This window comes from Trichosurus vulpecula, chromosome 4 (assembly GCF_011100635.1).
Source record: "Trichosurus vulpecula isolate mTriVul1 chromosome 4, mTriVul1.pri, whole genome shotgun sequence".
NCBI classification, from domain to species: Eukaryota; Metazoa; Chordata; class Mammalia; order Diprotodontia; family Phalangeridae; genus Trichosurus; species Trichosurus vulpecula.
Window position 1 is genome coordinate 301,449,337 of NC_050576.1, and position 12,139 is coordinate 301,461,475.

At 41.4% G+C, this 12,139-nt stretch overlaps 1 protein-coding gene across 2 annotated transcripts in view; it reads right to left on the bottom strand.

Moving 5' to 3' along the window:
* Positions 1–951: 951 nt before the first annotated feature.
* Positions 952–12,139, bottom strand: part of CASP10 (caspase 10) — a 39,547-nt gene continuing 28,359 nt past the window's right edge. For both annotated transcript variants that reach the window (XM_036757899.1, XM_036757900.1), the window contains 3 exons: positions 9,277–9,382; positions 7,293–7,797; positions 952–3,819 (listed from right to left, as the gene is read on the bottom strand). In XM_036757899.1, the coding sequence (XP_036613794.1) occupies positions 3,642–3,819; positions 7,293–7,797; positions 9,277–9,382 (789 nt within the window). In that variant the 3' untranslated portion in view covers positions 952–3,641. The remainder of the gene's footprint in view (positions 3,820–7,292; positions 7,798–9,276; positions 9,383–12,139) is intronic.

Genomic DNA, 12,139 nt, shown 5'->3' on the forward strand with positions numbered 1-12,139 from the left:
AAATTCATGGCAAAAACCAACCCAGCAACACCAAACCCTGCCATTGGCCCCCAGGATTGCCAGGGCCACAGAGGCAGATAGGTACAAAAGTAGGACCTCAAGGAGATGTCATATTCAAGTAATAGCAGCTAAATAAGTCTGTAAAAGAGCCTGCTGTAGACAGGCGAGGAGAGTACTAGAATTTCTGGGCAGATGTGAGAGTATTGGGGTCCTGCCCATGCCCCTTAATAGTCTGTCAAAAGGCTAAGTATATGTAAAAAATCAGTATATAAAGTGTCCTGAGTCATACAAATGGTATACTCCCAGCTGTGATCAGATGTTCTCCTCTCTTTGTGTTTTAATTATAGTGTGTGTTTGTATGTGCACACATATATATGTATACATATGAATACAAAGGCAAGTCAACAAGCATTTACTAAGTGCTTTCTATGTGCTAGGTACAGTGCAAGCACGTATTGATTTTGACATAAGAGGATCTGGGTTCAAATCCTGGCTGGACTAGTCAACAATTAAGTTCGCTTTCTTGGGCCTCTGTTTCCCCATCTATAAAATGAAGAGACTGGACAAGATGAGTTTTCAAGTCCTTTCCACTTTTAAATCCTATAAGCTGGTGTCATTCTATGTGGGAAAAGAGGGCATTGAGCTTTTTTTGTTGTTTGTTTTTTGTTTTTTTTTATATTGGAGGCAATCAGGGTTAAGTGACTTGACCAGACTCAAACAGCTAATAAATATCCGAGGCTGGATTTGAATTCAGATCCTCCTGACTCTATCCACTGTGCCACCCAGCTACCCCTATTTTAATTTAGTATTTTATTTTTCCCCAGTTACATGTAATTGTTAACATTCATTTTTAAAACTTTTTTAAAAAACTTTTTTAAAACATAAAACAAACATTTTTAAAACTTTGAGTTCCAAATTCTCTCCCTTCCCCCCTCCCCACCTCTCCTTATTAATTTGATATAGGTTATACATGTGTAGTTATGCAAAACATTTACATAATAGTCAGGACATTGAACTTCTGAGGTTAACCCATGTGTCTGCCTGCTCCCACGACTGTCTGAAAGTCATAAAAGTGGATGCAGAAACCCCTAGGGTCCCAGGAGAAAACAATTCCACAGAGACTGTATGTCTAGGTATGATTAACTAAAATAAATTCGTGTAAAACCATTACAGAGTTCCAAGTTATACATGAAGTTCTACCAAGGCTTTGTTTTGGGATTTGTTTTTTGTTTTGTTTTTGGACTGAACTGTGATTTTATCAGTATAGGGAACTCCTAGCAAGGAACTTCACCCTGTACAAATTGGCTCCTTTTCTGAAAATTATAATCTTAGATAGTTGTTGCCTAGGGCCCTGAGAGGGTGAGAGACTTGTCTAAGCTAGTATGTAACAGGGGCAGGGAACTGAATTCCAGGTCTCCCATCTTTGAGACCAGCTGTCTATCCACTATTCCCCTACCTCTCCCACTAAATATTTTAAAAAACAAAATTGTATCGATAATTTTTATTTTTATACCACCTACGTTTCCCCAAATTTCCTTCTATCCTACTCTTCCCAGAGAACCATCCTTTGTAGCAAAATATAAAAAAGAAGAAAAAAACGTTTTAGCAAAACTAACCAACATGTTGAAAATGTTGACAGTTGCAGTATCCCACCCATAGTCTCCCACCTCTACAAAGAAGTAGGGTACGGTAGGAGCAATATTACCTAATAGTTCCCAGGTCATGTTAGGCTTGCTTTTCCTAGGATCTCACCCAATGTAAGTTAGACTAGTTTTTCCTTAAAAGGTATCGAAATGGTCCCTGAGATTTCAACATAAAGGGATAAAAGAGACCTACCCATATGGAGTCTGATAAACAAGTAGGGCCATTCCAGATCCATATGCTGTCTCCTGTTGAGTATCCTTTAAGTAAACCTCTTTTTATGTCCTAAAAGTGCTTCATTTCATCCCGATATCAAACCTAAATTACCAGAGGACTGTCCTGAGTCAGGCCTGGCCTATCAGAGAGGGGAGGTGGCCTCTGATATCTTTGCTTTAGTGCCAAGGGTGGCCATTATAATTTTGCAGAACACATTCTCAATGGTTTTGTTATTGTTCTTTCTATCTACGTCGTTGCAGTCACTTTGTACATTGTTTTCCTAGTTCTGCTCAATTCACCTTGAATCAGATGGTATGTCTTCCCATGCTTCTCTGTTGTCATCAAAGTCTTCATTTCATATGTAAATGCAAAATGTAAAAATGTAAAAATCCAAGTCCCAATATTTTTTGTTAAAGTGAATATTAATTATACACTGCTGGAAATCGACTGAGGACATCAAGGCTCAGAGCTGTGGGCGGCTCCTTTTCCAAAGAAACAGTCCAGAAATTGGCAGCGAGGAGGAACAGATTAGGAGGATTGTTTTCCAAATGAGTCAGAAGGAATGCTGTTGTTGCTTACTAAGACTCTTTGGAGGAACTGGAAACTCACTACTTTGTGAGGTGATCTTTTCTATTTTGGGTTATACTAAGTTTTAGAAAGCACTTCCTTATATCTTTTCTAGTTAAAAGGCAGAATTCTCAGAAGTCCAGCAGTTACCAGCTGAGGAGCACCCCCCAACCAAGTGCTTTTACTCCAGCCTCACTAATATAGTAGAATTTAGAAACATCCAGCTTTTCATATAAGCTTAATATAATAATAGTAGCCAACACTTATTAATTGTTCTAAGTTCTACACTTTACAAGAACCAATGTTGAATAGTGGTTAGAGAGTCAGCTTCAGAGTCAGAAAGGTTGGGGTTAAATTCCTTTCCCTGACACATACCAGACTGTATGCCCCTTAGCGTCTTTCTAACCATTTCCCTGAACAAGTGACAATATTTCAGGGCCTTAGCCAGCTCCAGAAAGTTACGGAGAAGGTGCTGGTCCACACTGGTGGAGGGAATGTCCTCACCTGGGAGTTCTTTATACCAATGACAGTACATATCAGGTCCCTCTCTGTCTCATTTGGTCCTTTCAGTAAAGCAGGTGATATTATCTCCATTTTACAAATGTGATGACTAAGGTTCACAAAGGTTAAAAGGCTAGCCTGTGGCCATATAGCTAGTGTCAGAGACTGCACTAGAATCTAGGTCTCAGCTAACTCCAAGGCTAGTACTCTATAATATTTATAATACTATGACTCCAATATAACAGAACTATTCCCATCTCAACCAATGATGCACCCCTAGCCATTCAGAGGATTTCAATAATAACATGAGACTATATTTCCACCAAGAGAGAACGTGCAACAGCAGCTAAATGTCACAGATTTCTCAGGTAGTAGAACTGGAAAAGAGAAGACTGCCATCCTCAAGTATTTGAAATGTTCTCGTACCCTTATGGAAAGGGGATTAGATATATCACGCCACTCCAGAGAAATGAACTAATGCCACTAGGTGCTGGATATAGGAAGGCAAGCTTTTCAGCTCACTACAAGACAGAACTTCTTGCCGATCAGAACTCTCAAAAAGAGAATAAGATACATCAAAAATTAATGAGGCTCTGATAATCACTTCAAGTAGAGGTTCAGTGATCATCTGTCATCATATTATAAAGAAGATTCCTCATTGGTTGGATTTCTTCAGATGAACTCTGAGTTACTTCCTTCTTTGAGACTGTATCATTCTAAGGGGAAAACAAATTCTCTTCTGATGCTGGAGGAGCATCAGGTGGCACCGGGAATATAACTTTTTTCCGTAGGGTAAAAGCAGGCTGGGGCATCTGTTTGATTTTCCCACTCGGATCAGCCTGTTGGCTCACGACATCATTGACTACTGTTAGGATGGTTAAGATGTCTTCTCGTCTGCAGCCAGAAAGGTGGGGGGAAAAGCGTTAGTGAAAAGGCAGAGAACACATATGAGGTTTTCCAAAAGAAAAGCATTGTGCTGTAATGGAAAGAGAGATGGACCTTGAGTCAGGAGAGACCCACGTTCCAATCTTGACTGTGACGCTTACTACGTGAGCCTGGGCAAGTCACTTAAATGAGGCCCAGTTCTCCTATCTATAAAATGGAGATGCCCATAGTGTCCAAATCACAGAGTTGCCATAAGGCTCATATATGTATGTATATGTATATATACACATATACATTTATACACATATATACACATGCATATACATATATATACATATACATATACACACACACACACACACACACACAGTGCTTTGCAAACCTTAAAGGAGTATGTAAATGTCATCTATGAGTGACATGAAAGACGGCATGATATAGCAGACAGAACGCTGGGCCTTAGAACCTGAAAGAGCTGGGTCCTAGTCCCATCTATGACCCAGCCTGGCTTTGTGACCCTGGGCAAATGACTTAACCTCTCACAGGCAATTCTCCAAAGACTGCAAGATGTATTCTGCACCGGGAGAAAGAGCTGTATTGAGAGAAGGAATTTCTTCCCTCCTCAACAACAACAATCTGTCAACAAGCACCAGTCTGGACCAGAAAATTATTAACACACATGATCTATACTTCAGTGAGTATGTGGGCACCTAATACCACATGAATCATTATTACAGTTAGTTTTCTTTTGGGGGAGGTGAAGATGGGAATGGGTGGGGATTTTATTTTTAAGTCAGACCTGTGATTTCAGAAATATTAAGGAGTACCTAGTGAAGAAATCCCTCTACCAATACAGTCAGCACCTTAAAGAATGTTACAAAGTTGTCTAGAACAGAGGTTGGTCAACTAGAACTGGAGGGTCACATCTGGCCCACTGCTCATTTTCGTTCCACGTGAACACTTCCTGGCCTATGAAGACAAGCAGCAGCCAGACTGAGGCTAAGCGATTTGGCCAGGGTTACATGGCTAGTGGATGTCAGGGACAGAACTTTCTATCTCTGAAGTCAGCTCTCTAACCACTATACTGTTCTGTCTGCCTCAAACATAACTTTAACTTACATTATCCATTGATTCATCCAACAAATATACTGAGCACCTATGGGAGAGGCACCGCACTAAGCCCCCAGGGGATACGAGAGTGAATCTGATACCATCCTTGCCCTCTAGGAGTGTATTTAGTGGGGGCAAATAGGACATCATCATCATCATCGTCATCGTCACTTTTGTGCCAGACGCTGGGCCCTGTGTTTCACAATTACTATCAGATTTGGTCTTCACAATGACCATGGGAGGTAGATGCTGTTATTATCCTCATTCTACAGACGAGGAAACTGAGATCAACAGAGGTCAAGTGACTTGCCCAGGGATAAAACTAGTGAATGTCTGACACTGGATTTGAACTCAGGTCTTCCTGACTCCAGACCCAACACTTTCAGATCACTATAATGCCACACAGATAGAGTTAAGTTTCGATAAGAAAAATGCAAAAAGAGTGGTAGGGGAGTTGAGAAGAAAATGAGTATGGAGGGGGCAGAAGAAGAGGAAGAAGGAAAGGCTTCCTGGAGGAGGCGAAGCAAGGATATGGTATGGGTAAGTTGATGGAGGTTGAGGGTGGAGAAAAGGACAAGCCAAGAATTCCAGACAGAGAAAGAGGATAAGCAAAAGCATGCAAGTGGGAAAGGATGGGATATAGCTGAGGAACTGTGAATTTGCCTGGAGAATAAGATTTTGAAGCCATATGTGGGTAACTGGAAGGATGATGGAGCCATTAATAGATTTAATTAATTAATAAATTAATTAATTAATTGGTAGAGAAATTAGGGAAAGGAGTTGATTCGGGGAGGGAAATGAGGAGTTGTTCAACTTTAGATGTGTTATATTTGAGGATCTAGTAGGAATTGTAATTTGGAACTCAAGCAAGAATACATCATCAGGACTACAGATATAGATGAGAGAATCATCTAATAGAGGCAGATAGTTAAAACCTTGCAAATGGATGAACTATCCAAGGAAAAGAATGGATAGAAAGGGGCACCAAGGTGAGAGAGCCTTGGGGATACCTAGGGGAGGCAGCAGAAGGAGGAGCCATGAGAAATGATGAGACAGATAGGTAGGAGAACCAGGAGTATGTAGAGTCTGTTGGGGAATCCAAGGTAGGAGTAATTATTAAATTCACAGTGGCATGTGTTACAGAGAAATCAAGAAAGAAGGTCGAAGGGGTAAAAAAATGATTGGATGTGGCTATTAGAAGACCACTGGTAACCTCTGAAAGCACAATTTCAGTAGAGTAGTCTGACGCAAATCATATTCTTAGAGTATGATACTGTGGATAGGATTATGCCCATTTTATAGATTTGGAAAATGACACACCCAGAGGTTGTAACTTGATCAAAACCATATAACTTGACAGGAATGGAATCGTGGTCTCCCAACTCCATTTCATCCACAGATTTTTATAACACCACAGGCATCTCTGTTGCTCCATAACTCAAATTTAGCTTTTTACAGTGATATTTGTTTAGCAAAGGTTGCTTATTATTCTATTCCCGGTCACAGACATGAATGAATATTCTCATGTATCATTCTAGGTGAAAGTTGCATGTTCTATAGACTTTCTATCAATCATTCAAACAATAAGCATCAATTAGTTGCCTCCTATGTTGCCAGACACTGGGCTGGGTGCCAGGGCTACAAAGATAACATAGTCACTGCCCAGAAGGATCTTCCATTGTATAATGAGAACACAACACATATCAGGCTGTAATGGCCAGCAAAAGAGCTCTTTGGGCTGGGCCAAGAGGTCTTGACCTTTTTTTGCACCACGTATCCCTTTGGCAATCTGGTAAAACCTATGGACTCCCCCTCACAATAATGTTTTGTTGCCTACATTCACAATTGAAGGAAAAGATAAATTTCAATTAGAAGTTAGGGAAAATAAAGATAAAATTTTTCCCCACCCACAAAACCCCTGAGAAGAATCCCTTGGATAAACGGTCAGAGATTATGAGTAATGATAATAATAACGTATTTATAGAGCCCTTTAAGGTTTGCAAAGACCTTGACAAATATTTCATACTATCCTCACAACAATCCTATAGAATTAGATGCTATTATTATCTCCATTTTATAGATAATAAACTGAGGCAGGAGGAGATTGAGTGTCTTGTCCAGTTCACCATGGGTAATAAGTGCCCGAGGCAGGATTTGAACTCAGGTCCAGCACTCTATGCACTGTACCCCCTACCTGCCTCTAGAGCTAGAGCTCCACCTAGAACCACAAGGCAGTAGACTGTTATACTCTTTCCAGTAGCAATGGCAATACTGATTTGATTATTGGTCTAATCATTACCCATCATTGCTAGGGGTTACCCATTATTCTCAACCCAGAACAACAAGTAACATCATAAGCAACCCAGAGAGAGTACCTTGGCACCAAGCATTTCAGTTGATGGCAGAGGGCTTGAATATACCAGGAACCTTTTATTCTATGTCGAATGGCACAACAGCCATCAACAGTGGCCATCCCAAGGAGGAAATCTGCTTCCTTTGGAATGCACCTCTGAGGGATATTCTTGGGGACAGGAAGTGAGGCACTGGCACTCCTAGCATCTGCGTCAAGAGGCACAGCTTCTTGCATATCCTCGCCTTGACAGGCTTGGAAGAAAAAGAGCTTGGGTTTGTTTATCAGGCCCGGGCATGGGCGGGCCCTGAAGTAGGATGTGATGTCAAGAATGGCTATGCTCTTTTCATCCGAGGAGAACACAGAACCAGAGTCCCCATGACTGAGGACGAAGCACACAAAGCAGTCGCTGTCTTCGTGCTTTGGGTCGGTGCTACACAGGATCAAAATCTTTTCCATTTCTTCTTTTGTTGTGTTGCAATGAATTCTCACTATGAATCCAAGCCACTCAAAAACATTCGTCAGTTCATCTGTTAAAAGATTTTTAACAAAATTCCTGAGTGAATCCCCCTGAAGCACTGAATTTTAACTCATATATACCTACAGAATCCCTACTCCCACCCAAGGTGATGGGCAGAATACTGGACTTAGAGTCAAGAAGATGTGGATGCCAATAACAATTTATATAGAGCCTACTTTGTGCCAAGCCTTGTGTTATGTACTTTACAAATATTATCTCATCCAATCCTCATATTAGCCCTGGGAAATAGATGCTGTTATTATCAGCCACTGAGGCAAATAGAGGTTAAGTGACTTGGCCACTTACACAGCTCGTAAGTGTCTGAGGCCTGATTTGAACTCAGGTCTTCCTGATTCCAGGCCACCACTAGCTGCCTCAGAGTTCTTAGAATTAGGAAGACCTGGATTTGAATCACAGCCCTGGCATTTACGAGCTGTGTGCTGCTAGGCCTCTGGAGCAATTGCCAAGGACTTGTACAGATGCAGAAAGGGTTGGTGATCTCTGCCGATAGTGGAAATTCCCTGTTGTTATAGAAGTCTTAGTCCATGTATTCTTATACACACACTTCCTATATGCCTCAACATTTTGTCACATGTGACATACCAGCAATATCTCATTAAGGAAAAAAAAAACAACTTCCTAGCCTTTATTGTGCTGTCTAGTTGTGTCCAACTCTGTGACCCCATGGACTTTTTCCACGTGGTTTTCCTGGCAAAGATACTGAAGTGGTTTGCCATTTCCTTCTCCTTTACAGATGAAGAACTGAGGCGAATCGAGGGTTAAGTGACTTGCCCAGGGTCACACGGCTAGTAAGTGTCTGAGGCTGGATTTGAACTCAGGTTTTCCTGACTCCAGGCCTGGCATCTATCTACTGCACAGCCTAGCTACCCCTCTCCTTTATACTGCCATACTAACATTTCATAGATTGGAGTTATAGAGAATCTTTTAAGTCATCTAATCTATTTACAAATGAGGAAAAAAGAAGCCCAGAAGATTCAGTGACTTTCTCAAAGTCACATTTAAGTGAAAACGTTTAGGAGGCATCATGGTATAGTGCTGAAAAAGTGTCAGACTTGGAGTCAGAAGAACTGGGTTCCAATCTTGCCTCAGATACTTCACGAGTCACGATCATGGGGAAGTCACTTTCAGTTTACCAAGCCTCAATTTCCAGCTCTGTAAAACAGAGTTGAGAGTTCCCTTCTCATAAAAGTTGCTGGGAGGCCCAAATGAGGTGATGTAGGTGCAAACTTCAAAGTAACATATAAATATCAGTCATTATTACAAAACACAGAAAGAAAATGTAGAACGTAGAAGGTTGAGAACAAGGATGGTTTTGATTTTTTAAAATTCTGTATCCCTTGTTTATCACAGTGCCTGGCATGTAGCAAACCCCATATGTTTTATGGAATTGTTGAAATTAAGCAAACAAACAAATCCCTTTTCAAAATTAATTGGCTTCCATTCGATCAACACCACCCAAATTCCTTACCTACATCTTTACAACTTCCTTCCCTGAAGTCCATGGTCTGAAATTCAGAGTTGTCAAAAATGAGGCAGAGACCTCTGTGTCTACGACCCATCGTATACTGTACTCCCTTCTCGGGAAAAGAAACAAAACAAAGCATTACAGAAATCCATGCTCCCATTAAAGGTACCACCATGTAGTTCCTAAATACCCACCCCTATGGTTCATGTACCTTTGTGGGGAAGAGGAAACCAGGGCAAGAGAGGGGGAGGGCGGCAGTTCCCTGTCGCAATTTTTAAAGCATAGTTTCCTCCTGAGCCCAAGCCTCTGACCAAATGCATGGCTCTTAGGTTTCTAAGATCCAGAGATTAAAACAGCTCTCTGCAACCTGATTTTCTTTGTTACAAAGGAGAGTTCTGCTGGAGGAACCGAGGCCAAGGAGAATCATTTGGAATTGTCCTGGGTGATTTTCTTTTTAAAGAAGCATTAATAAAACTTTTTTTTAACCAGACCATTAATTTCATAAGATTCAAGAGATTCCTGTGAGAAACGCCCTCTACCAATGCAGACAGGCATCTGTTCTGCAATTTATAGTCTTAGAGACGTATCTGGGACACCGAGAGATTAAGGGCATTGCCCAGAGTCACACAATCAGTGCACAAACCCCAGGTCTTTTTCAAGCTACGGACAACTTTCCATCCGCTACTACATGTTCCCTCTGTATAAATTAAGCTTAATTGTTTATAAAAGAAATAGCAAAGGAGGGAGCTAGGTGGCCCAGTGGATAGAGCACCGGCCCTGGAGTCAGGAGGACCTGAGTTCAAATTCAGTCTCAGGCACTTACTGGCTGTGTGACACTGGGCAAATTATTTAACCCTGATAGTATCAAAAAAAAAAAAAAAAGAAAGAAAGAAAGGAAGGAAGGAAGGAAGAAACGAAAAAAGGAAAAAACAGCAAAGGGCTAAGTTCACATTTCTACCCCCGAAACTATGTGGTTCTAATCCCTTGGTAGGTCTTCAGCAACAGGAGTCACAGTTGCGACCCTCTGTTCCTCCAACAAGTGGTACTTCCCAGTAATTCCTCTTCCTGTCTCTAGAAGGTGGGGCTCTAGGATCCTCTTCTCTCTATGGGAAGGCAGAGCCACCGCATTTCTTACTAGAAAAGCAGATGCCCAAACCCTCAAGCTTGGGTTCACTGGAGAAGCAAACCATCAGATAGTGCTATCGCTAGGATCTGGGAACTCCCATTACTTGACCACATTTCCCATCTCCTAGGACCCCATGATTAGAAGCATGTGCTGTTGCAACATGTGTTGACCGCTGCTTCTCCAAGTGACTCACTCCACTAGAGCTATAAAAATCAGAATGCACAAATGCATTGAATTAAAGTGGCCATGTACATAGCTCATTCAAGTAAAAGTATAATATATTATTAATATTATATATCATAATTATTATATTTCATATGGAATAAATATTAATGATACTATAATAAATGATACATAATATGATATGATATAACCTAATATACTATAGAATAATATATTATATTATACATTATATACCTCTAATATTGCTATATGAGGTTTATAAGTAAAAGATGAAAGATCACTGCCCATAAAATCACTGGGACTCTGTGTGATTACTTGTGCGACTTTGAGTAAGGTCACACAAGTCACTTTTAACATCCTAAACACATTTTTGGCCAATGTTGCTGGATTTCGAGAGTACATGGAAGGGAATAAAGTGTTTAGTCTTTTTCTTTTCCAGTCATGTCTGACTGTTCAAGATCCCATTTTGGGTTTTTCTTGGAAAAGATATTGGAGTACCTTGCCATTTTCTTTTCCAGCCCACTTTACAGATGAGGAAACTGAGGCAAACAGGGTTAAGTGACTTGACTAGGATCACATAGCTAGTAAGGGTCTGAGGCCTAAAGGTCATTCCTAAGTGACCTAAAGTCACTTAAATTTCAGGCCAGGAATTTTTCAGGAGCGTCGACTGAGATGCTAAGGGGCTAGGCAAGTGCTCCCAGCCTCTCCCCCTGAGGCCCTGGTTTCTTTCCTTCCGGTAGGAAGCCAATCTTAAGAGAGTCACATTTGCCCTCAAGGTCTGGCTCTGCTCTCCTTGCAGCATCCTGTTCTCCTGTCCCTATGGCTCTGCAGCAGCCAACAGATCATCCATATCCTGGGGAAGGAATGTTAGATAGATCTGGCCCACCTGTCCCTGCTCCTGGGCAGGGCTGGAGGGAGGCAGGAGGGAATGGGGATGACCCAGACCACACCGCCAGGAGCAGAGTGAGAACACGTCTGTAACACAGAGCTACAGTCCAAGGGACACACACCTGGTGATTTACCAAGAAAAAGAGTCATGGGCTGATCATTCAGACATGGCAGTGAGTACAAGATCAGGGCAGCCAATGATAATAGCTAACATTTACGTAGCCTGTACTATGTGCCAGGCACTGTGTTGCACACATTGCAATTACTGCCTCATTTGATCCTTAGAACAGCTATTATTATCCTCCTTTTATACATGAGGAAATAGGCAAACAGAGGTTAAGTGACTTGCCCAGAATCACACAGCTGAGTGTCAAAGGCTGACTCCGGGCCCAGCACTCTATCCACTGTGCCCCCTAACTGCCCTAAGATAGCCAAGAAGGACTGTAGTTCAGGGGCATCCTGGTAATACAGCAACAGACCAATAATGGTCATGCCAATGATGTCCAGAAGAGCTCAAGACAGAACAGGTTTCACCCAGAAGTAAAAGGGCTTCGGTAAGAAGATAATACAAATACAGGTTCAAACGCAAGGACTGTTGGGTGCCCTCATCTCAGGGGCAATTTTTTTCATTCTGGTTGCTGAATTATGGTGTTCTTGCTCTTTCAAGAT